General features: G+C 36.8%; 2 protein-coding genes across 10 annotated transcripts in view; both read right to left on the bottom strand.

Annotated features, from left to right (window-relative positions):
• Window positions 1–650: 650 nt before the first annotated feature.
• Window positions 651–3,656, bottom strand: LOC113060547 (protein lifeguard 4-like). The gene is made up of 7 exons (XM_026229551.1): window positions 3,487–3,656; window positions 2,905–3,013; window positions 2,684–2,789; window positions 2,549–2,582; window positions 2,331–2,448; window positions 1,881–1,926; window positions 651–1,515 (listed from the first exon to the last, which is right to left on the bottom strand). The coding sequence occupies exons 1-7, from the start codon at window positions 3,575–3,577 to the stop codon at window positions 1,309–1,311; spliced, it is 711 nt and encodes a 236-aa protein (XP_026085336.1). The 5' UTR covers window positions 3,578–3,656; the 3' UTR covers window positions 651–1,308.
• A 6,526-nt stretch (window positions 3,657–10,182) lies between these two features.
• Window positions 10,183–26,636, bottom strand: part of LOC113060508 (glutamate receptor-interacting protein 1-like) — a 244,521-nt gene continuing 228,067 nt past the window's right edge. For 3 of the 9 annotated variants that reach the window (XM_026229508.1, XM_026229472.1, XM_026229517.1), the window contains exons 17-26: window positions 26,334–26,538; window positions 25,644–25,783; window positions 24,832–25,017; window positions 19,309–19,477; window positions 16,936–16,974; window positions 16,541–16,652; window positions 16,340–16,384; window positions 13,416–13,649; window positions 13,179–13,325; window positions 10,183–12,769 (exon numbers count right to left, since the gene is read on the bottom strand). In XM_026229508.1, the coding sequence (XP_026085293.1) occupies window positions 12,506–12,769; window positions 13,179–13,325; window positions 13,416–13,649; window positions 16,340–16,384; window positions 16,541–16,652; window positions 16,936–16,974; window positions 19,309–19,477; window positions 24,832–25,017; window positions 25,644–25,783; window positions 26,334–26,538 (1,541 nt within the window). In that variant the 3' untranslated portion in view covers window positions 10,183–12,505. The remainder of the gene's footprint in view (window positions 12,770–13,178; window positions 13,326–13,415; window positions 13,650–16,339; window positions 16,385–16,540; window positions 16,653–16,935; window positions 16,975–19,308; window positions 19,478–24,831; window positions 25,018–25,643; window positions 25,784–26,333; window positions 26,539–26,636) is intronic. The other 6 variants (XM_026229499.1, XM_026229490.1, XM_026229481.1 and 3 more) reach the window with 6 other exon arrangements.

The raw sequence follows: 26,636 nt of genomic DNA, 5'->3' as shown, positions 1-26,636 counted from the left end.
TGAGAAACATTCAGATTTTAGATGCCAAGAGATCAATAAATGGTTCAAACTGACCGATTTCAATCAAACACGAAGCAGAACTCATTTATGATGTCATGTTAAAGTGAAAGTATGCAGAAGCTCATACTTGCACTTTGAACATGTGGAACAAGTTATTTTTATCTTTATTATTCTGTGTTTTTTATGCAATGACATGGCCATAGCACTTTGTTATTTTCCTTGACCAATCAGATTCGAGGGTGGTAACTTTCTGTTGTACATGAAAACAACAAATATGGACTCAAATAATTTTATTTAGATTTCTGCACCAAAAACATAACATTTTATGACATCTCAGTTTTTATATATAACCATTGTGTCCTTAAAAAAAAAAAAATTACAGCAATATATTTGTTTTATGATAATAATTAATATTTTTATTATGATGTTTATTGCACTTTGGATACAGAACATATAGAGGTCCCTGAATATTATGTTCTCAATTATTTTGTAATTTTTTTGTTTATTAAAAATGAGCAGACATAATGGAAAATAGTTTGATACATTTGAAAGTGACTGCATGCTGCTTTAACATTGTTTAGTGAATGTTCTATTGTGACACCAAAAACTGCAAATACAACCGTACTTAACTACATTTTAAAATCTTTGCATTTTGATTTCATTATAGTTTTTTTTTTTTTTTAGTAAGATTGTCTAATTAGAATTTAAGTTATTCATTAAGATCCCACATACAAGTCTAAATTAAAGAAAAGAGTCTCAGGCTTCAAATACAGTTTGTTCCCAATCCATAAACACTGATTCACAACAACACCTAATTAAATATGCAAAATCACCATGGATTACAAGTCACACTACAGTCGACAGAAATCTAATCAACACAGCAGATCAAGTTAAGTTGTACAATCAGGTTTGCAAAATTCATGCGGCCATTAAATTACAAATACCGATTTGCAAGCTGAAAGTATTCAGCTGGTTGGGAAACTACATCGCAATAAGAGTGTCTTGAGGAGCTTGCTGTTAATGCCCAGTTAGAAGAAAAGCACACATACTCCATTTATTCTGAACACTGCAAAAACTGCAATGCAAAGACATTAATGTCTTATATTCAGTGATTTTTTGAAGACTTTTATTCAAATAAATATTTTAGATTGTTGTATACATTTTTTGTGTGCAAATCTTTATTATTTGATTAGTTACAACATTATTTAATTTATATGGAATCTATTAAATGAAAGAATATTATTTTTATACCACTCCCAGCACTGCACCCAGAATTCACTTCAGAAAGTGAAGAGGAGCATCTAACATTCAGTGTTTCTTCATGGAGTCGAGGATGCGCAGGATGTAGATGAACAGGTTGACTATGTCCAGGTACAGATTGATGGATGCCAGGACGTGCTCCTCCGGTGACAGCTTATGCATCAGCAAGTGAGTATCGAAAATAATGAACCCGCAGAACAGCAGAGCTCCAGCCCCAGCGAAGACCAACTCCATCGTGTCATTGTAGAAGAAAAGCTGAAGGACACAGAGTTGCGCAGTTGATGAAATGTGTCTCGAAATTAAATGAAGCCACTTGACTGTACGACTCTTGACAAATTCAAGTCAGTCAATTTGATAAATAATAAAAAACAAACTATTTATACAGGTGCATCTCAACAAATTAGAATGTCGTGGAAAAGTTCATTTATTTCAGTAATTCAACTCAAATTGTGAAGCTAATGTATTAAATATATTCGAATGCACACAGACTGAAGTGGTTTAAGTCTTTGGTTCTTTTAATTGTGATGATTTTGGCTCACATTTAACAAAAACCCACCAATATATACAATTAAACTTGTATTAAACCCGGAGCATTCTGTTGAATTTAGCCTTAGACTCACCCTCATAAAGCTTGCAATGATCAAGATCCACAGGCCAGCAAACAGACTAGGAAAAAATATGACCAATTAGGATTTTTTTTTTAGCATTTGCATTATAAAAAAACCAAACAAAGGACAGACAACCTGTTTCAGCAGGTTGCCTATTAAACAGACCAATAATATGACTCTAGACATTCATTTTTCCACCCAGCGACTTCCCATGCCGATGAGTGGACCATGCATCACATCATATAACAGAGTTATGACTCATGGACCCCCATTTTTCTGTTACATTTCATTTTAATGACTGGAAAGAAGAATGTTTCTCCAGAGACAACTTCTGCCACAACGCAAGAACATCATTCCGCACAGTTTCAGGAGCAAATGGATTAAAACAATAATTCTTGCACTCAGTTACTGTGATGAATGTGACAGATCCGGGCCTTCAGCGGACGAGAAAGAGAGAATTACCTGGCTCCGAGTTTGCTGAAGTCTCTTTTAGACTGGAAAGTGTAGGCAGTGAGACCCAGGAACACAGCAGACGTGAGCACAAAGGCCTGGAGCACTATGGTGTACTCATAAAATGACACTAAAAGCAGAAAAATATGGGATCAGATTATCCTTCAAGGAAGTATCCATTAATATTATGTGAGTGGACTTTTATAAATGAAGAAAATTAATGAACATACCTGCAGTGGCTACAGACAGAGATTCCAACAGAGTCTGCATAAACATTTATAGCCATTACATTACAGTTCTTCATAATATGAAGTGCATAAATATATGCACATACACACCTATATAAAGTTTTGTGGCATACTCACAAATCCAAACAGCAAGTAAAGATTGACAGGGTGCTGGTGACGGTACACAGCCAAGGCAAGGAGAAGGATAAGGGACCCGATAGCAGATATCAACACCAGCACGGGACTGAAAAATGAACACAGTGCATCACATTGATATATTGACATAGATTAAAGTGCAGTTAGAATCATTTAACAGCCACAATGATGTGGTGAACCTACAGGGGAGGATGTGCTCTTACCTTTCATGCACAAAGATTTTTATGGGGTTACAGAGCATGAAAAGGGCAGATACAGCAGTGGTGACAATAATCTGCAATGACAGGATGGTGTAGACCTTGCGGAGGAAATCTAAAGAGAAATAACACTTGAGCATCAACTCTTCAACCGGACATGTCATACTACATTTCCTAAAATTTCACACGAGATGTTTGGCTTCCCTGGGATTATTTATATTTTTAAACAAGATGTCGACCAGTCACACTAAACCTCGATAAGCAGGTTTGACAACTAAATAAGAAACATGTCAGATTTCTAAGAAAACTAATAGTCACATTTTATAGTCTGTTTTCTGAACATTGCAAAGAACTGCAATGCAAATAAATGAATGCGCCTCATGACAGCTGATTTAAGATTGCGCCATAAGTCTCCTGTTTATCTGGACCTCATAAAGAAACACGGTGAAATAAATAATTGAAATGAAACTGGGATCCCACTCCAGCTGTTGTCCATGTTATTCATTTCCTGTCAATGTTCTTAAATGGACTACATTACTGATTACGTAGACACCAAAGGCTTTTTAATACATGTAAACTGCGACTCACCCATCCGGATGTGGACACTCGCCGTCGCGACGTTCGTGCCATAATTAAAATCATCCTCAATGGATGATCGCGGATACTTCTCCTCATTCATGTTTGATCGAATTAAACGCGTATCATTTAATCATAAACACAAGAGATAATAAGACGCTCTCTACCGTCTCGTTCTGTGGTTTTTCTTTTCATTCCATACTACAAAGACGTGCTTACTGCCACCTAGCGGATGATAGAAACCACTAACTGTAAGATTAGTATGCATTTATTATTATAATACGTGTTTGTTTTTAATACGGTGTCTAGTGTGTATAGTGAGATATCCTCAAATACACTTTACAGTAAGTAATCTTATACTTAAGTTATCATTGCGTCAAATGACTGCTAAACAAAACGTATAAAACACAAAACATTTCACTGACTGTCAAATGCCCATGTAACACTAAATTATTAAAGATAATAATATAAAACCTGTAGCTAAATAATACAGCTTTATAATTGACTTTGGTAATATAAATAATTATTTTATCCTAAAAGTAAACCTACTTCCACTCTGAAGTATCAAGGAAGCAAGCTAATGATTGATTGAATCGGTTCTATTTAATGAATCATTAGCTGGTTAGTAACTGTGTGAATGATTCGCGATTCAGTCAGTATCGTTTAGACAGTTCATACAGCTATTTAACTACTTGACGAGGTAAAACTGTAAGGCGAAATAAATACAAAGTACAAAAACAGTAGATAAAGTAGATATATTTACTTATCCGTTGAAAAGAAGCCTGAACGTGTACTACCGTTTGTCAGTGATGAAAAAGATAATGATTTAGAGCAACCCCTGCAACTTGTGAACAACTCTGGTACAGGCATTTTCCAAACAAATAACTGAAACACGAAAAAGTACCAAAGTACCAAAAATTACCACAATGTCATATGATAAATGAATACATTTAAGACCTATATCATTGTCTTTATCATTATCTAGCCTATTATTTGAAGCTTTGAAGCACCATTTAAATATCATGACACAACAATTTTATAACTTATTGTGAATTTCGACAGCTATATGGATCATTTTCACATCAAAATGGCTCGGATTCAGTTTATAGCCTCTAATGTTTTTCATAAGTGTACTGCATGGAAGCCTAGTTGCCAAGCTTAAATAATAAACACCCTTTTAGTATTACAAGGGAAGGATATGTATCTTGGTGAAATTGTAATCTATGTTATGGACATGTATGTACAGTGATTGTTGAATTTAAGAATCATTTTTGCAGATATCATTGTGATATTGTCAACACTGTCAAGACAGGATTTTTTAAAATAAAATAATGATGATAAAGAGAGGGCACTTACAATATTGTGTTCAAAATCTACAAGAAACAAGAAAATGACCAAATGATGCTGGTCACATGGTGTTGTAATAAACATTTTATCCACTTGGTTTATTTATTTTTCTGATGTGCAGATTTTAGGAATTTATTATAGATAATGTTGACTAGCATTTTTATTCATTATTTTGAGCTCACGGGCTTTTCATGTAAAAAATAGACATGTAGATATCAGGGTCATTTCTTTTTTCTTTTTTTTTTAGATAAGCTGTTCACATAATGGATAAGAAAATTTGTTAGAAAAAATATAATCAACATCAGTGGACATGAAATGTACTCTAAATTATAGAATGACTGGTAAATCCTCTTATGCGGACGCTTATTGGTAATTTTTTTAACCCTCAATATTACCTCTTTCTTGGACACCCTGCAATTTTTTTTAAGTCTCCTTTAACTACTTTTAAGCATATAAGGTTACTTAGATGTAGACCTCGTGACAACTTCACCCGGTCTTCCTGATTTATACAATTCCTGACATATGATTAAAATTAAAAACGACATTTGGAAGACTAGTTTCGCATTTTCTAAAATGACCAATCATCCCCCAAACACTCTGTTTTGGTCCCCCACCAGATTTGCACCTCTAAGTATACACTATTATATAAAGCACAGGTCATTCAGGAGATGACCTTGGAGGACATGAATTAGCACACATCCAAATTCAATCACGATTGTACTTTACTTAATTCATTCCAAACGTCTTACATTTAAATTTCCCAACAGGTACGCTGGAGAATCCACATCTCTTTCCCATTCTCAGAGGGGTTTCCTGCACCTGCTTCCTTCCTTTGTGGTGCTAATCAGCTAATACAAGTAAGTAAAAGACCCCGCGGAGAGCTCCACCTCATATTAAACCGACACACGCTCATACTCAGACAATTCATTGCGCTATTTTTAATATTCCACTTATTTTATAACCCCAGCAGTGGGTGCAAAGTAATTTCCTTCAGGTTTAATTACAACCTCATCTCCAAAGAGAATACTGTTGTCTTTCTCTTTTGTGTGCTGGTTTCGGCCATGTAATGACATGCCGGTGGGATTTGTTTAGTGCCAGAGTTGCTGCATAAGTTGCTCACAGTCTCTCTTGGGCATGCTTAACAAAATGCATCACTGCCGTTGCTTTCCCTCAGGAGCTTGAGGTGGAAGCCAGCTCTTTATGGAGTCCACACAGCATTTCATTAAAGTCTATCTAGAGCCAGCCTCGGGGACATGGCCACATAATTCATTTGGAAGTACACTGTCTCCTGCATCCCCTGTATGTGTTTCTGAGTAACCTTATGGCTTATCGCATCCAGGGGATGCTTTCCATCACATCATTTCTTTCATGTGGCACATAGCACTGGCTCCTTTTCTATTTCCAATCCTTGTTTTTCCTTTTACACCATATCAGCTATTACAGGCTAATAGAAAAAGTATAGTTACATTACCAGCAATCTTAAAGGAATATTTCACCCCAAAATGAAAATTTGCTGAAAATGCACTCACCTTCAGGGCATCCAAGATGTAGATGAGTTTTTTACTTCATCAAAACAGATTTGGAGAAATTTAGCTGTACGTCACTTGCTCACCACTGAATCCACTGCGGTAAATGGGTGCCGTCAGATTGAGAGACAAATAGCTGATAAAAGCATCACAACAAGTAAACCAAATGACTTCGGTCCATTAACAAACTGTGAAGTGAAAATCTGTGTTTGTAAGAAAAAAAATGTATAATTAATGGAATTTAACTTTAAATCTTGAATATTTCGGGACGTAATCAATAAGTGAAAAAGTCCATCCCCTGCTGTCCTCTCACATCAAAATCCACCAACATATTTATTTAGACCGGTTTTGGTTTCTAAACAGAATAGAATTAAATAGAAATAAAAACTAAACAGAATTTCGAAACTATTCTAAATAGAATAAAAGATCTGTGCATATTTCTCTCCTGATCCAGATGAGACAAATCTTTCAATGGAGAAAGCAATTCTATGAATAGAGCACTCGTATTTGAAAATATCGTTTATGGTTAAAAACCTCTTGATTTGTTTATTACAAACATATCGATTTTTGCTTTACAAGACACTTATTCTGATGGCAACCCATTCATCGTAAAAGGTCCACTGGTGAGCAAGTGATGTAATGAGTCTATAAAATCTGAAGAACATATCTAATGTTCAGATGAAGAAACAAACTCATCTTCATCTGTATGGCCTAAGGTTGAGTACTTTCAGGGTGAGCTATTCCTTTAAGGCCAAGAAAGTCTTTAAAATCATCATGCAGGCCGAGGAAGATAGCCTATCTTTAATTTAAAGTGTTATTGTAACAGCTGGTGTGATACAAAATAGATCATCTTTAATTTCCAACATGCACTATTCATCCTCATTATATAGAGTAATTCTTGTTGCACAAAAACAGCTGTTAAGTAGATTTAAATTACAGAACCACCAAAAGCTTTAGAAAAATAAACAACCTTGATAATCATAACTGCTTGTGAGTCTGTACCCCGAGTGAGCACCAGATGGAGCTCTCCCTTCTAACAGCAAACGTGACACAACCAGAGGAGTTTTAGGAAAGCTGCTTGTCAAGCTGTAAGCTGCTTATAATTTAAAGTAGTAGAAATGGTTCAAACGAGTGAAAGCTTAATGGTTATGTATCTCTGCTTCTAAGAGAAGAGATAGTGAGATCAATCCCACTCCATCAGCACTGCTCCTTGAGCATGACACTCACCACTTGCTTACTCAGGGAGACAAGAGCTGCAAATGCTTTTCTGAATGGAAAGCATCTGCTAGCCAAATGACAGTCAAGTAACAAGTCTGCAGACTCTACATAATCAGCTGTCTGTATGCTAAGCTAACTCAAACCGACATCAATAGTCATTAATGTCTATGACCTTTATCATACTGTGATTTTGACACATATCGTAATGTAACTAGGCACTAGAAGTTCTTTGAGTCCTAATATAGTAATAGTAACGTACTGAACTCTAATCGATGCCTCTCTGCCATAGACACCCATTTAAAAAGCCAAGCCGTTCTCATTTGAGAGAGAATGGGATGAAAAAGTATCTCTCAAGTATCGCACACCAGACATGTCATTGTAGACTCGCCTATTCAAGTTTAAAGGAGACCTGTTATGCCCATTTTTACGATATGTAATAGGTCTCAGGTGTCTCTAGAATGTGAAGTTCCTGCTCAAAAAACCCCACAAATGATTTTTCATATCATTTTGAAAATGCACCGTCGTCGCTTGCGAAAACACAGTGGCAGTGTCGTGGGTGGAAATGTGCAGATTAAGGGGCGGTAATATTATAATTATAATATCACCTTTCTATGCCACGGGGAGAGCGAAATCTGAGCGGCTTGTTTTTTCACAGGCTTGCAGATAAATTTACTGGATTGTTCTTTTTCATGTTTTCTGGGTTGGAAGAAGCAACAGAGACCTGCTTATAGGCAAAAGTGAACTTCTAAAATGAACCAAATGGCATCAGTGAGTTTCAATTTAGATTTAGTTAGAACAAAAACCGTGCAAACCTAAAAAGAAAGGGCAATCAATATTACTATTCCATATGAAGCAGACAATATTCAAGCCAAGAAACCAATTAATTAGTGGAAAGTGCACTCTTGCAGCCAAGGGTGAAATCAGTATGTACAAATATTTATCTCAAATAATTGTAAATGCAGTTGAATGGAAAATGATATGAGTGATGTGGCAGGAATTGATAGTGGAAGGCACATTCTTAAGATGTGGTGCTTCTCGTCTAGGGTGTGACCCTCTTTGCACTTAATTTTGATAATGTTGGAGGCGCTTGTTTGAAGGGCTTGATTTATGAATAATAACAAGTCAAAGAAATTAATATTATTTATAATTTCATATTCAGATGATGTTAAAGAGCCAGTAAGATGAAAATTCTAAGCTGCCTATCACTGTTTATAAGTCCTGTACATTAGGTTTAAATCCATCCAAGGTTAAAAAACATTGTCATTTTGTCAAAATATCATTTTAAAATTACCCCAATTCTCAGAGATCCCCAAACGGTCCGCACGAAGCTGTTCAAAAGATTCAGTTTCCTTAAACCCTACCTTTCGGTAGCATACTGTGTTCTGATTGGTCAACTGACATAGTTTTGATTGGTTGTTCCGCACACACCTCCACGGTAAACAATGCCTTAGCATCTGTTTGGGGTGAATTATGTCTTATTCCTCTTACCGCTAAAGCAAACAGTAAAATAAAAAACTTGAACAGTCTCGCTGCTTTTTCTTCTGTGTGGGTGTATTCAAGCCGCGCGCTTCAGTTTGAATCTTAATAGCGCGTTCAGTGCGGGGGCTTGGTCACATTAGATATAATGAAGGGAGACATGAAAAACAGACATCGCGTAGTTTTCATATGGATTACTTTATCACAGAATATCTGTTTTCAGCAGCACTTGTTTAGTTTTAAAGTAGACATGTCATGCTTTCTATAGATATCTCTCTCATGTCTCTTCGTTGAGTATTCACGGAGTTACACTTCATTTTAATGACGTGTTTGTACATGACGATCAGCGCAGACAGCACACATACTGATAAGACGCTCGGGAGAAAACAGACACATAACTTCATAATCATACTTCGCGTTGTGATTTGGAGATGCTCGTTGGTCTAAATAAAGTTGGTAATGAACCATCTTTTATGGCCAAACGCTTTGAAAATCCCGCCTTGTACTCACCGAGATTAGAAAAGCAGTCATCAGTGAAATGTTGTGAACACAACAAAAGGGATTTGTTGTACTGCTCTGGTATTGTGGTGAAAATTTATTTTAGCCATTGGTTCTTCTGATCTTCATTCTTTGGCAGTGAAAATAAAACAAACTTGCCTTTACAATTAAAAACACACTGTCTCCTCGACATGATGCTATCACACCAACCAGAGCGTCTGTGTGGGGGGGTGGGGCAGGTCAGAGTTCGTTTCTCCCAAGACGGTAGGCGGAGATTATTATGCAAAGTGCTCCTAGTGACGTACATAGAGATGGGCAAAAGATTTGAAATCTATAACGACTCGTTTCAGCGATTCAGAGTCAACTCCTTACTTTAGAAGCCAATAACTTTATAAATCGTGTACTTTTTGGTTTAATTACTTTGCACATTGTTTACACTGATGGACAGCTACATCATACACTGTAATACAGGTAATTTTTGATTTCCCATCTGTGTGGCTCTTTAAGTTCATTGTTCACTGTATAATTTTGTTGTTTACTATCTGCTTGTATCCTAAGTCTGTACTGTTATGTCAATGTGAGTGGCAGGGGATCTTTAAATTGTATAACATAAATGTCTGATTAAATCAAAAGAGCATTTCGGTGCCATCTCTTCACTCGGCATGTTGTTTTATTGTTTCTCTGTTCGTCGGCCATACAAAGGATTACAGCTGTAGGAATCCCCAAATTTATACATACACGATAAACATCATGCTAACAAAGTATTAAATTTGTACAAAAATACTTTACAGCTCATAATACCTGTCCATTAGAAATAAAAATACAATATTTTAGGGACATAACCGTGACATTGAATCATAAAATTATTATATACTGAAAATGAACACCCACTATTTTAACTGGCAGTGCTTGACTTCACTAAACGTTTCCACGAATGGAACATAAAAATGACTTGTTTCACTTGACCGGCGTGTATTTGCAGTAACACAGTGAAGTGTTGTAACAAACATAGGTCAAGGTCAAGGAAAGCGTAATGAAAGTGACAACTAACTTTTGAATCAGGGCTTGAAAACCATAATTCAAGATTTGTTTCAAGCGGATTGAGAAACATGAGTTTGGGGAATGAACCCGTACCTGAAAGTTTATCAAAACAACAAAAGACACCTTTTCATCATCGTCAGACGTTCTCCATCAAGTGGGCTTGATGAGGTTTTTGTTCGGTTCAGGAGTTGAACCACAATGTGCCATTAGAAAATAGTGAGTAGACAGGATCTTTGAGCACTGACAACGAGGGTGACGTCACTCAATCAAAAGCACAGTTTCACACAGGTGGGTGAGGGTCTTCATTGCCATTAGCTGCTTACTTATGGCATTTTTTTTTCTTTACTAACATTATTTATTTCCAAGTAGAGCTACAAATGAGATGTTTATTGGTCTACCACAAATGGTAGAATGAATCCATTCTCTCATGATTTGACACTTTGTTTTTTTTTCTCTTTACAAATGGATTGCGTACCCTTTGGGCTTACACATTCTGGAAAAAAATATCAGATGAGACATTTAAACCATAACAGTACCATACACAAATTACCATAATGATTGATAACTATTTTAACAATGTGGGGAGGAATACAGAAACCTTTTCAGCATTTTTTTTTTTTTTACTCATGGACATCAACCCCATGCTTGCATTTTGTCATAAGTGGATACTGCAAATTTAAGCAAATGAGATGAATTTGTTCGCCGTAATATTCTCATTTATCACAGACAGCGGAGTAAACAATATGCGAGTACCTACTTGAACGCCTGCCGTTTTCATTTAGGAGATTGATGTTGGAATAAATAAGCTGTTCTATCATTTGGGCCAATGATGGATTTTCTCAAAATGTGGGGCGAGAGTCTGGAGACCGCAGACCTACGACGGTTACCAATCAAAGTGCAGAGTTTCCGAACTGTATGACCTTCTCCGTGCCGTCAATCTGCTTCGGTACATGGTCGATAGTGACCTCATGTTAACCAGCTATCGCTCAGAAACACACGCATCCCTTATAAATCATCCGCCTCGATTCATAAAAATAGACATCTGTCCAATTTCAAGATAAGGTGCCTTTGTGCCACCCTCTATTATATGAGCGACATTGGATTTCATATTTACGTTGATATAGCTGACAGTGAACCGAAACATGGTGTTTTTCATGTAGCCAAGCGCTTGTGGGTTTTTTTTTTTTTTGGACAGAAGTACTACAAAATAGATCATTAAAAGGTCTCATGCATTAGGCTATAACCCATATTCAGTCACAATTGAAAAATGGCTACCGAATTCATTGTGCTGATTTTTTTCCCCATAACAGCTGTATAATCTCTCGAAGAAAAGGGATCTGACCTTGGCATCAGATAGAAGGAAATACACGGACATACACTATACGCACACTTGTGTTTCAGTATCACAAAATAGGAGGATCGACAGTTGCGTTTCAAATGTGAAACTTTGACAGACTTAGTGGAGGCTTGCGTAATAAAGTCTCGGGACACGCGCGCACTCATTCAGACTCACACAAATACGGACAATCACAGAGTGGCCAGTCCGATATCGTAAGTAAAAGTCTCAGTGTTGCTTTTATGCATTCTTTTTTTGAGTCCTCCTCAAAACTATTCTCGTTTATTGGCAATAAAAATTAGGGATGGCACTGTTTCAGGTTTTTTGTCCCCCCACAATTTGGTTTTCCAAGAGGTCAGTGTGGTCTTCGCCGCCATTTTCACAGGGTAAAAACACCCAGCTTGTCAGGAAAGGACCTCTTAGTCATGGTGGTTCATGCTCTGACTTAGGAAAGGGACTGGGTGTGTGCTATAGGACAACAGGCCCCTCTCGTTTTCCTCCACTAGAGGGAGCCGTTTTAGGGAGGGGAGGGTTCGCTTTAGCACCATGAGGAGAAGCGCTCCACTGCAGGCACCTGGGAGGAGTTCTGCTATAAAGTATTGTTGGGGTCTCTGTCCTCTAGTCCCGCTAGCGTAGAGTTGTGCTGGCCCTGCTCCAGCCCCGCGGTGGGCTGCTCGAGAGGGTCCCTGGGGTCAGTCCAGTTTGCTGCCTCGTCATTGGACAAAGGGTTTAGTTCCGAGGGCTGGGAGGAAACCGGGTTTCGGCTTATGACTAGATCCAGTTTGTTCCCGGACTCTGCTATAAGAGGAACCACTAAGCAGCAGTCAAAGTCTCTAGTCCGGACGTGGTTTATCTATGACACAAAACAAGCATAAATTTACATAACTTTTTCTGTACTTAGGGTCCTATGATCTTGCGATCTATGCAGAAAACACAGAATTGCGAAATCTAGTCATGAAAATGGGATTTACTTTTTAATGCAGAATCTGGCAAAAATTGGATGAATAACTTTGAAGTTGGGCTGTACACATAATTAATTAGCAATATGAACTGTTTCTGTGAATATTAGGAAATAAATAGCCACACAACAAAAAGAAAGCCATTTAAATATGTCTGCTTTTGATTTCATTTTAAAAGATTAATAAAATTGCTGATACAGTGTGGTTTCCATTATTGAAAATGAAATGTAAATGGAAGGGGGGGGGGGGTATTATGGTACTTGTTGTCCCATTATACCACGGGTCTGAACTACAGTAAATCACCTGTAGCAGTCTATCATATTGCTTGAGTCCTCCGATTTCAGCAGGGCCGCCTGGACGGATATTGTTTACATAAACCCCCTTCTCCAAGACTCCGTCAGACACACTAAACCCGAAGTCTTCAGGGTCCGAGTCCTTCAAAAGGTTCACCTATGAATGTGGGCGCAGTTTCACACATTAAGCCTGCTGTATAGCTATTTTATCATGAAATGACCAAAAAAAAAAAAACTGTATTCCCACCTTATGAAGCTCAACCGGGGTCGGCGACATGATGTCTTTGATCTCCTGCTTCATTCTCCTCATGGCGAAAGCTTTTCTGCCGACGTCAGTGGGCAGCGTGTTGCTGCGGTTGGCCTGTGTGTATTGTGTTTTGTTGCTGCCACGTTCCTGAAAGCTAGCCTGGCGGCCCAGATGGCTTCGGGTGGGCACAGGATCGTGGTTTAAACTCAAAGAGCTGCCCGACATGATGGTGGCCTACAGGGAAAACCATGAGGAACGGAGCTGAGTATGAATAAAAATAAGCTCTGAGAAGGTTATAAAGCAAAATGTATTCAAAACACACTTTTAAGTAAATTTAAGTTTTCAAAACTACTGTTCAAAAGTTAGGATCAGTATGTTTTTTTTTATGTTTAAAATGTATACTTTTATTCAGCAAAGATGTATTCAAATGATCAAAAGTGACAAGTAAAGACATTTATAAAGTTTCAAAAGATTTCTATTTCAAAAAATGCTGCTCTTTTGAACTTTGTATTCATCAAAGAATACCGAAAACAATAAGTTTTCCAATATTACTGTTTTACTGTATTTTTGATCAGCTGAATGCAGCTTGGTGAGCTTAAGATTCTTACCAACTCCAAACTTTTGAACAATTACATTACATTATATTGACAGTGAAACACCAATAAACACTCTTTATGTCAGTTAGTTAACAAAATGCTGATGGACGATACACAAACGTTTAGTAACATGCATTTTCACACACTAATGGGTGGTTTGAACCTCTTCGACTTCCACCATGGCAAGCCATGGCAATGATTAAACAATCAATGATTTTTTTTTTAAAGGTTTCTTGAAGTCCTTTGAAGATGATCTTCAAAAAGAACCCAGGTCTGGTTCGTCTTTTGCTTAGGACAATTCTACACAAGATTGAACTGTTTCCACATCAATAAGCCTTGCTGCAGCTCTTCCATCATGCTTAGCATGAGCCCACATGCCTTCGTTCTCGTCAATCCACCGTCATTTGCTAGTTTGCGTGAATCTCACCCAAACTGCACGGAATGGGATTCCAGGTTAATGACAGGTGACCACACAAAAGAGGCAAGTCTTCTAAGCGATGAATTTGTGGTAAGCAGCGTAAATAAAATCATTAAACCGGTGATCAGACATGTAAATCATGCATCTTGACACCACATTCAATCAATTCAGCATGTGAAAAATGAAAACGTCTGACTTTCGTACAATGTTTTTCGGGCCGTTTCAAACTCAATAGTACATTCTACGGACACAAACCAGAGGCAAACACTTTCATCGAATCCAATTAGGGCCAAAGGGTACATTCAGCGGAAAAGGCATTTTATCGCATTTCCACAGACAAGTGGGATGGAAAGTGAAGAGCTTTCAAAGCGATTCCTAACGTTGAGTACTAAAAGCTTGTCTGCGCTGTCGGCTACTCGTGGTCTGCATTTAACTTAAGGTACCTGATAAAGCGAAGGCAAGAAAATCAATCTGCTTTCATGAAACGTTTCAAGGCTGGCCACAAAGCATGTCAAATCCAACAATGTGCGACATGACAGCAGATATAATCTACTGAAAGACATTGACAAAAAATAAAATGTAATTAACAGCAGGCTAAAGCTATTTTCCCAGAAATTTGTGCAGTTATTTTAATCATTAAACCATTCCATCCACCTTATATCCATCTTTTATTGTATTTAAAGGAATATTTCACGCAAAGATTATAATTCTGTCATTATTTACAGACCCTTATGTTGTTCCAAACCCATATTTCTTCCAAATTAAAAGGCATTTTTAGGCAAAAACACTGTCAAGCTCCACAAAATCATCATAAAAGTAATGATTAAAAATGACTTCAATGTATTGACTTAAAGTCATGAGTAATAACTTAAAGTCATCAAAAGCCATAGTTTTGTGTCTCGTCCTTCATGGTTCTCAAATCTAATCTCGTTCGCATCAAGTTGACTTGTAAAAACACTATTCGAACTTTGCACCAATAAAATGTTTTGAATCTGTCACCTGAATTTCACCTTTACACATTGTGTGCGAATACATGATGTCGAGGTTGATGAGAGATACTGCCATGTACTTTCAGGCAGAGCCAAATGTGGCAATATTTCGATTCTTATTGGCATATTCAGTTCTCGTTAAGAGTCAAGCATCCCACTAGATGAGGATCTGCTTTATGGTGGGAAGATAACCGCAATGAGAAACTCAGACGACGCATATCAGACTGATATCAGTGTGTCCCTGTGCCGTCAGAGCACATTTTCTTCACAGCAGGCTGTGCTGTTAACAGGCGAAGACTTTCACCACTTGTTTTTCTGAGTAACAACATTTGGAACGATAACAATGTGATGGCCTTAAAATAGACAGAATTTGTTCATTAGTCTAATGACTGCAACCTAGTTTTCCAATGTTTTTTTTTCGCAAGCTCTGAGTGAATGCAAATGTTTTTTTTTTTATTGTTATTTTACAAAAAAGGTGTTTGTATTGGCACAGTTTCTGACCAATGAATTATTTGTGATATTTAGGGGTTTTGAAATAAAATAAAAAATAAAAATGCTGAAAAACTTCTAATCTTAAAAACAAAAAACTGAAATTGTTACCTTGGTACTAACTGAAATAAGATATGTTTAGAATGACTCAATACCTATCTCTTATATGAATGTAAATAAGCTTGGAAAAACATAATTGTGAATAAATTAAGACAGAATCTTGGTGAACTACACCTTTAACAGGTCATAATTCATCTCGAATGCACCCCTAGGATCTGAAGTGGATGCCAGTAGTGGTTGTCTGTGAGCCCCCCCCCCAACCCTTTTCAAGCAGGCCCCTAGCGAGAGACTCTGAGCCCATTAGCACGAGAAGAACACTTGGGTGCCAGCGCTACAAGCAAAAGAGGAAGCCCAAAGAAAGGAAAGGGGTACCAAGATGGCCAGGTTTCTCTTATTCAGAAGCCTGTCTGGCTTGTCCTGGAAAAAGAAGGAGCTGTTACACAAAACCAGGATTGGTACAGCATGCTACTGATAAAAGATTGTGAAGTGTGGTTGATGAATGGGAAGAGCTAGAGGATGAATGTAGGTAGAGGGGAATGAACACAAATGGATGCCTTTTTCTTCCCGTGTTACCTCAAGTTCTCGCAGGATCCCGGATTGGCCGCATGTTTCCAGGTCTTCTAGCGCTTGGGACCAGAAGTTCTCTTCCTGGTCTGGCTCAGTCCCGTCGTGTCCCACAGTGAACCTGTTTGAAACACAAACGAGACGTTTTAACCACCTGGTACGTCAAAAAAGCAGCAGCCAATGAGCAGGCAGGCGTGATGAACGCAAGGGACAACCAATGATCTGTGCAGGCTATGGTGGGGCTCTTAAAGAGAGACACATACACACACACCCGGTGCGATCGGACACACTGTGATGGGTGGTGATGTCCTGGTGGATTGTGGGGCTTTGGGTTATGAAGTGAAAGGGCCGGATTGGTTCGGGGAAGCAGTGCAGGTTAACAGGCACACAGCACTGAACCTCACCTGCTGTCTGAGATTAAACCGGTGGGCAGCGTGGATGCCCTGTAATGGGAGATCAGCTTCAATCAATAACACAAACGTCAAACCAGTTCACTCAGTCTGTCACAGTGTTTTAGACTTGACATCTTGTATAGAACACATTTTGAGGGCCTTCATTTAAAAACCATCATAAAACCATTCTCAAATGACAAAGAAATATGTACTGCAGAAGACGAGGGAAGTTTTGCGTTATGTAGTTCTTCATATTTAAATACAGATGGCAGAATGCTGACAACATTTGAAACGACCGATGCTTTAAAGTTGCAGTAGTTTCTTCTCATTAGAACAAGTTTATATTCAGTTTTTCTAGAGTATATTTGATATGTTTTCTAGATGATCTGTTGTAGCTCCATTTGTAGTGGTTTAATGTAAACATGAAATGGTCTGCATTCATTTTACCTCAATATTAGAGTGATACAAAAAAATTCATTCAGTTCACCCCTGATTTGATTCATCAGAATATAATTGGGTTGTGAAAAGTTGGCACAGTATGCACAGATGAACTGTGCATTAAGAAACTAATGAATTGAGGTCAGCTTTGATTTCATGTTCACTTTAAGGCAGCTCACAGTAACCATTAAATGGAAACGGTACAATCCTGTGAAGAAAACTCAAAGGGTGATCATAACTCCAGTGTCAGCTAAATACTTTAAAAAGGCCTTTTTCCTTCCTAAGAGCCGCTGGCTTCATTACTGTGCATAGGGGCGCTTTATGTATTTGATCTACAGTACAATGAATGTGAATTACAAATATCCAACAAAGAATAAAGTGGAATCACCCCAGAAATGATCGATCAAAGCTCCAGTAACATCGCGTTTGACAATACAATGTGCTGCAGATTGTACCGCGCAGATCAGTTATTATGACTGAGAGTCACATTTTGGGTTGAAACGAAGACTATTACACACAGAATTCAGAGAAATGTTGCTGAAGACCCACTTAATGTGAATATTAAAGTCAGTTCACTTTTGGAAATTGTTTTGTTGGCCTTGTATGAGATTGTCTTTTGAATTTAATGAATTTCAGAAGTCAACAAAACATTTTTATAGACATGGTTAAGTGGCACTGACTTGGCACAATGCCTTTTGTAGAGTCTGGCACTAAGCTAGTCCATGATTCAGTGGATACTGACACTTCAGTACTTCATTTTTAGGAAAATAAAGCGGTTATATGTTTTATGGAATAATAATGTCTGCAATCTGTTTCAGACAGAAGCCTCATCACATTAAACCATCAGATAGACCTGGCGGCCTTAATATACTCTTAAAGGGGTCATTGGATGCAAAATTCACTTTTGTTGTTGTTTGAACATAAATGTGTGTTGGAAGTGTGTGTACACATCCACCCTATAATGATAAAAATCCACCCAGTGGTTTTTAAAAAAATCCCTATTTTACAAATCCCCTTTCTCATATCAGTGTTCTCTGAGATTCCTGTCAGAATGACATAGTTCTGCACAGGCCCCTCCCCCAATAGTTGATTGACAAGGTTGTCTTAAGACCAGCCCTGAGTGAGCTGTGAGCTGTAAACCATTGTGTCTACTCTGGTGAAGGGGAAGACAAGAATGTCTCAGATTAAGCGATTGAGGTGTTTTGTTGTTGGATGTAATCTCATCATTTAAATCATTTACTCCTGACATCTGAGCAGCTGAAGATGCAGAGGATTAACGTTGCTTTAGTTTTTGAAAGGAATGCGCAGATCCCCAAAAATCTGCCTAAATGCGTTTATCTTCGTGCAAATGATTCGTGATCCAGCTTCATCTACATAAGTAGGTCTTGGTTTTTATGAATCTTTGCAAATCACCTTTCCTAATACTGTGCTAGTTAGCCAGTTTAGCGGCTGCTGTTTACAGTCTGCACGTCACCCCACAGAAGAGGGGGCGGGGTCAGCAGAGCTCATTAGCATTTTAAGCAACACAGACTAGAACTGTGTGCTGAAAACAGAGCTGGACTTTGACAAGGTAAAAAGGGTGTTTTTTACAATACCATTGAGAAAGTGTGATATTTTTCATTAAGACCCTAAAGAATCATCTCAAAATGGGCATCTGATGCCCCCTTTAATATCTCACCAGGTTTTACCCAGACCTTGATTTCTTTTCTGTTAAACAAAAGAAGAATCTCTGAAGATCTTCCATGTAGTTCTTGAACATAATGATAATTAATAAAACTGTCAAGGTCCATAAATGTTTAATGAATGAATATAACAGCATATGAGTTTGGAAAGACATGACGACTAGTAAACAGAGAACTAATCCTATGAAAAAAAGAAGATTCATTATTATATTGGAATGTGTATATAAACTGTTGTGTCTAAGTTACAAGTAGTATATTAGTGTACCCGCTAGCGCTTGGCCTGTCCCATTCATCCACACCGAGTCCAAAGTCCGGCAGGATGTTGTTCCTCTGCCGGCTGTTGTTCACCGGGGAGAGGCTGCCGCGGCCGGGCTTGGCATTCCTCCACTCATGGCTGTGGAAACTGTAGCCCGATGCCTGGAAACCTGTGGGAGCTGAAACAAACACACACAAGCAGTCCAAAATTAATTGTTTGCTACTTCTGCCAATAGTGGGTGAATAGAGAAAATGCACTAGCCATAAATATTTCTTATTTGCCATGAAACTGCATTTTAACATTTTAAAAGTGTTTTTTTTTTTTTCAGCTAAATTCAGTTCCAATTAAATAAATTAATTGTTCCATTTAATTAATAATAATGCTAAATTAAATTAAGATAAATTAGCTAATTACATTAAAACATAACTAATAACTAAAATAAATTACTATTACTTCTAATAATAGTAAGCAGTTTGATCTAAATTATGTTCCATTCATTATTCCATTGAAATAATAATGGTAAATTAAATCTAAATGAAACGGCAGAAATATTACATTGAAAAAATAAAAACTGATAACTAAAATAAACAAAAACAATAATAATAATAACAGCTAAATAATAATAGCTACATTCAGCTGAACTTCTATGGAAGTAATAATAATAAGGCTAAATTCAATTTAAATAGCTATATGATTCACTGAAACAAAACTAATAACTAACTGTAACTAAATATTATTGATGATGATAATAATAATAATGAGCAATTTATTTGTGTTTTTAAATCCAACTGAAATAAAAACTAAACTAAAACTAAAAGTATTACAATAAGTAAACAAATAAATAAATTGAATGAAACAATTCAAGCTGTTTGACAAAATGCATTGCTGTGGCTCATGCTGAAGGTCACAATGTTACTTGCATTTGGCACTTGGCATTTACTTTTGTACCCTGCACACAATTAGCCTGCTGATAAAAGAATAACAAATCCTAAAATCTATTTGACTGTGAATGAGGGGTAGAGCAAGAGAGAGAGAGAGAGAGAGAGAGAGAGAGAGAGAGAGAGAAAGTGAAAGCTACGGCAATAAACTGTTCCAGAAAGAGAATACACATATGTATTATGCTGTACTCTCGCACAACACCGACCCAGAAGCTCCTGGATGCACAGGTTCCCAGGCTCCCATCATTAATCTGGCTCAAGACTGCTGGAGGCCAGAATGAAGACTATAGGGAGAGCAGAGAACAACATGCTAGCTGTGTTCACACACTCATCTCCGGAGGGAGCCACAGCATTGTGTTTCATACGCTTTGCTCTGATTCTCCCTCGGCGACCACCGCCAAATGCTGCATAGCCTCAGGGTTTTCAGATTCACTTGCTATTCAATAAGGATTAACTGCTAGTGATTTGCTTACCCCTCAGGGCTTGAGAAGGTGGAGGAATCCTTAATAAGACTCTCGATAGCTATTTTAGCGCTGCGTCCCTTTTTCAAGAAAGAAGTGTTGGAAATGCTGAATGATGAGACATTAATATCCCTCCAACTGTGCGTGTGCAGCCGCATGTTACTGATGTTGCTCCTACGCAGACAGCAATGTGCAGAAGCCAGGCAAACAAAACCAACAACAATGTCTCGAATCGGAGTTAAAACGTCTAGCTGCATGTCCATTGATTTTCAGTATGGAAGAAAGGAAGTGAGAAATCTTGTGCATGGAAAATTCACAGTACTAATTAATGCGCACGCGGCGAGAAAAGGACAACAGTGCAGAGTCTGTAGTGGCACCAAATGTCAGAAATAATGACTATTATTATACAGATACAGAAGCATGTTATTTTATATTATAATTATTTTTATGCCTTGCTTTCTAAAGGTCCTGACAAATAGGACATGCATCAAAAAGACAAAACAGGTTATCTTGAAACAAGATATATAAATAACTGTAAGTCATGGTTGTTAATGAGTTTTGTGATCAAATTTGCAATCAAATTAATTTATTAATACTACCACTAACAACAAAGGTATATGCTAAATAAATTAAATAGACTGAACAGAAAAATGGAATACATTGAATAATAAAATAAAAAAAAAAAACATCAGAAGAGTGAGGTGGACTGAATCTGTATTTAATGTAGTCTTGGATTTAAAAATAAAAAATAAAATGCATGTATACTGTATATATATATATTTTTTTTTATATCAAACATTTATTTGTATTATAATTATTATTATTATTATAAAAGGCTATATTATAAAGTTAAAATGAAAGACAAGTCTGAAAAAATAAAATAAAATGATAAAACAATAATAATATTTATAAATATCTAAAATATTTTAGAAATATTATATGTAAAAAATTAGCTTAGGTGGCCCAAGGTTCTGTCCGACACGAATATGTTTTACTCAGCAAGAACAAAAATGAGATTGAATATTGCATACAGGTAGACCATTAATCGTATTAGACGTCAGACATATGGTTTCTTGAACTTTCCCAGGTATCAGGTTCAGAGTCAGCTTCGGCCTTATCTCTGGATACAGCTGTACTCGTTGAATCCCATGAGAGCCAATCGTTTGCCAGCAAACTTAAATTTATGCTCTGTCCACATCATCCATAATTTAAGGGGCAGATTGCTGCTCCCTGTGAATGGTTTCCATATCTCTGCAACCATCTGAGATTCATTTATGTATGGAGCAGCGAGAGAAAGAGAGCAGCGCTGCCTGAGGGGGGAGAGCAACCATATGAACCTGTTAACATGAGCGGAAAGTGTCTTTCCACCCCATCAGAGCGAGAGACACGGAAAATAACATGCCAGACGAAAGGTGGTTTTGTGGAGGTGTATGTCAGCAGCACCGGGAGAAATTAATAATCTCTACATAAATGAAAAGTGATGACATTCAAATAATGTTCAATATTCATATTTACACTTGCATTTCCAAAAGGAAATAGTGCTTGCATATTCACTATTGTTATCATTATTACTTATTTAGGTAAACTACCTAAATTATTTTATTAAAAAAAATGAAACACATTATTATTAATTATTATTATCATTACTGTATTAAATTAAATGTATTCAATTTAAATTCATTTTAACTGAAATTATAATAATAATACAATTCATTTTAACTAAAATAGCTAAATTATTAATTGGACACACACACACAAATTACACACATATATATATATATATATATATATATATATACATATATATATATATATATATATATACATATATATATATATATATATATACATATATATATATATATATATACATATATATATATATATATATACATACATATATATATATATATATACATATATATATATATATATATATATATATATATATATATATATATATATATATATATATAGTTCTTTTTATTTTCTAAAGCATGCCTACAAATGAAATTATCTACAAAGCAAAACTTGCAGAAAATCTTACTCCTTTCATACTTGCATTTGTTTCTAAATAATTAAACCTGGAGAATCAATTAGCAAACTGTTATTTCAGCACTTATTTTCACTCATATGCATATACACAGATATGCATGGGAGTAATGCTAATATGCATTATTCATAAATCAATCGGAAGCATTTCTCTGAATTAAACATTCAAATGTGTGATGTGCCTACTTGGCATTCTGAGAGCAAGCGATGATTGCGATTAGTTTTGACCAGGAGGCCTCAGTGTCAGGAGAGCTGACTGCAATTCAAACACATTACTGGCGAGTTATCCAAATGGCCATGAGTATCCCAGCACTCATTAGGACTCATTTTCCACTTAGTCAAATAATGCATTCTTCCATATTAGCCCCAGCACTGTACCACCAGCTGGCTTAATAAAAGACACGTATCCCACTGCAGATTACTCCAAATAATTACTTGAGTAAATACATATCTGCAGGTCCAAAGAGAATGGAAAACTACGTTAGACCTGCTGGGACTCATCAGAACCCCCAGGATGCAATGGGACCAACACTGCTGGTGTTGTAGCTAATGTGAGAGAACAGGTGGTGTTACCATGGTGACCGTGAAGAACCCCTACCAGGTTAAAAAAGCCTGTATTGTGCATCAGTGTGATATTAAAGGGACGAATTCTCTCATTATTTACTCACGCTCATATCATGTTGTCAAAAAGACAACAAAAAGCCCCATAAAACTGATATTTTTTTTTAAAGCTCCATAATAGAATTATTCGATGCACACTTTTTTTTAAGGAATGTATCACATTGTTCAATTTTATGCTGATGCACCGATGTGAAACAGTGAATCTTACCATCCCTAATATATATCTAACACTCAAAACAAAATACTTGTCTTGTTCTTCAATAAAAAAAAAGAAAAAATTCTCAATACAGTAAAAGTAAACGTGTATAAGGACTGTTAAATTCCAAAAAGTACAACAATTAGGCCTTAAAAGCACCATAAAAGTGATTAAAAGAGTTATGATCTGAAATCTCATTTTGAATTTGCTAACATTCATCATAATGTGCTGGAATGGCATGAGTATGAGTAATTGATGCTAAAATATCAATCACCGGGGTATATTTTAAGCAATAGCCAAAATTATTAATTTTCTTTTATGCCAAAAATCATTGGGATATTAACCTGTTAACTGTCACTCACGTTTTTGAAGATAGACTTGAATGTGCATGATACAAACCTAAATTTGTATAATTCATGACTGAAAACATTTTGTAACATGATTTTGATGTACCATTTACATGGTAATGCAATGTCTGATTTAAAAATGGGTTTTGAAGGATGAATTTTGAGATTTTATGTTTTCAAGTGATATATAACTTCTGATGATTTCTAAAATGTGACAGAGAAAAAGGCAACGAGGAAGTCTTTTTTTTAAACAAAGGTCAAAACTACTTTTGTAATGTAGATTTCTGAGGGTGCACTCTTGTCATAAATTCATCTATTACTTTTCCTACATAATTTTTAACAAAAAATATTGGTATAATATATATTTGGGAGTCTTAGACCTTTCCAACGATATATAGTTTGTCAAGATTAGATTAGATTTGCTTGTAATATAGTATAGTCAACGTAGGCGTCCCGTATACGGGACGGGGTGACATTTAACAGGTTAAGTACAGATCATGTTCCATGAAGATATTTTGTACATTTCCTACCATAAATATATCAAAACTTAATTTTGGATTAGTAATATGCATTGCTAAGAATTCATTTGGACAAATTGAAAGACAATTGTCTCAGCATTTAGATTTTTTTTTTGCACCTCAGATTCCAGATTTTCAGATAGTTCTCAGATCTCAGCCGATTATTGTCCGATCCTAACAAACCATACATCAATGGAAAGCTATTTATTCAGCTTTGACACATATATATAATTTTAAACAAATAATTTACAGAAGTAATTTTAGGATTCAAAGCATGTAGCTTCAATCAAATTTTTGCCCAAGGGGTACTGAGACTTACTTGTGATAAAGCCTATTCAAATCTGAAAGGCAGAAACACATTGCATTTCGTAAAAAGTTTCAAATCTCATTCAGCTTTACCTTGGGTGCTGAAGGTGGCATCCATGGCGGAGCCGTCCCAGGATTCCACTGCACTATCCACGCTGGGAATGGTGGTGGAATAGATGTCTGAGAGTTTACCGAGTTTCTGCCCAGCCTGACCATCATCCTCCATATCGCTCAGATCGTTCAAACACCCTGTTACTGAGGGCTGCTTTGGGCTTGCCACTATAGAAAGAAGGAAATAAAGACAACCATTGACTCAGCCCACAGATCACAGTCAATAGACCAGAGAACAGAATATTGGGCCCACAAATCAGTGCTCATTTGATCTTTTATTCTTGGATAAGTAGCTTCACCTCGTCTACTGCCAGTCTACAGTATATGATAGATGGAGACAAAACTAATCAGACCTTAGGCTTTAATTGACTCACGGCTAGGCAGCTTTATTGCTTTTCACTAGCTTAAAGCTTTTATTGCTTTGAGCTACCAAGATGTACAGTACTTTGGGAGTTAATGGATGAGAGAAAGAGTGACGGAGATAATAAGAGTGAAGAATGCGCCAGTCAAAAGTTTAGGAAATATAATAAGACAATAATGTTTTAGAAAAATAGTAAATGACAATTTAAATTTTAAATGAACACAAAACAAGTATGATAATTAAGTAACCTTAACTATTTACCCCAAATTATCTAAATACATTTTTATACAAATAATAAAATACTTATTTTGTAAGGAAATTCATACATAGGCACTATTTATATATTTGTATAAAAAATTAGCACAAGCCTTCAGCTTGTAAGGTTTTTTTTTATTATAAGAAGTGAGGCGTAAGTGTGTGTGTCAGCACTCACATTCTCCCTGCTTCTTGATCTTCAGTGTGACGGACTCCCCTGCCATCTGCAGCAGGTGGATGGCCTCACTGAGAGGTTTGCCCTTCAGACTGTTGCTGTTAATGGCCAGGATGCGATCACCAATGTGGATGGCACCGGTCCTGTGGAGACAAGAGCACACCAGATATCTTTCAACTGCAATGCATCATTCTCCCATTTCCTTTTTGTAGTTGAAAAACAAGTTTAGTTGAAAATCACCAAGGCTTTTCATAGATTTAAATACTTAACTGCAATTAATCTCTTATGTTGCCTGCAGGTAATACATTAACATATTCAGTAATCTTTGAGTAAAGAAAAATGAATGAATATAAAATACAACTATATATATATATATATATATATATTATATATATAATATATATATATATATATTTTAACAACTAGGGATTTATATTTTAGAATATATTTTTGATTTAAGATATAAAGATTTAACAAATGTGATATTTATTCAATTTTGACAGTGGATAAAACACATGCCTTTGGTGTGAGAGACCCGGGTTCGAATCCACTGTGAGACACCAATGTGTCCCTGAGCAAGACACTTAACCCCTAGTTGCTCCAGAGGCGTGCGACCTCTGACATATATAGTAATTGTAAGTCGCTTTGGATAAAAGCGTCAGCTAAATGAATAAATGTTAATGTTAGCTATACCTCTCAGCCAGGCCACCTTTAGTGAGGCTAGAGATGATGATGGGGTCGAAGGGCTCCTCGGTGCCCGAGATAGTGATGCCCAGCGGCCCGCCGAAGCGTTTCAGCTCCACAGTGTAAATGATGGCACCAGAGCTCTCCTGCTCGTCTGCAACACAGGCCAACAGCACACGGGCGTCCCTATCAACACTGCCATCACGTAGGATACCTCACAGAGGGGCAGAGAGCAGAGCGAAGACACCCCTCACAACACCGGACAGAGAGAGGAGGCAAGGAGGGGGGGAGGGAGGGAGGATGGAGGAGGAT

This window comes from Carassius auratus, chromosome 4, assembly GCF_003368295.1.
Source record: "Carassius auratus strain Wakin chromosome 4, ASM336829v1, whole genome shotgun sequence".
In the NCBI taxonomy this organism is placed as follows: Eukaryota; Metazoa; Chordata; class Actinopteri; order Cypriniformes; family Cyprinidae; genus Carassius; species Carassius auratus.
This window is presented reverse-complemented; position numbering and strand designations above follow the sequence as displayed.

Excerpts from the sequence above, each read along its gene's own strand:
- LOC113060547 (XM_026229551.1), bottom strand. The coding sequence starts at position 3,577 with ATGAATGAGGAGAAGTATCCGCGATCATCCATTGAGGATGATTTTAAT. Across the intron at positions 3,014-3,486 it reads GAGTGTCCACATCCGGATGG|ATTTCCTCCGCAAGGTCTAC; the intron begins GTGAGTCGCAGT and ends ATTTCTCTTTAG. Across the intron at positions 2,790-2,904 it reads AAAATCTTTGTGCATGAAAG|TCCCGTGCTGGTGTTGATAT; the intron begins GTAAGAGCACAT and ends TTCATTTTTCAG.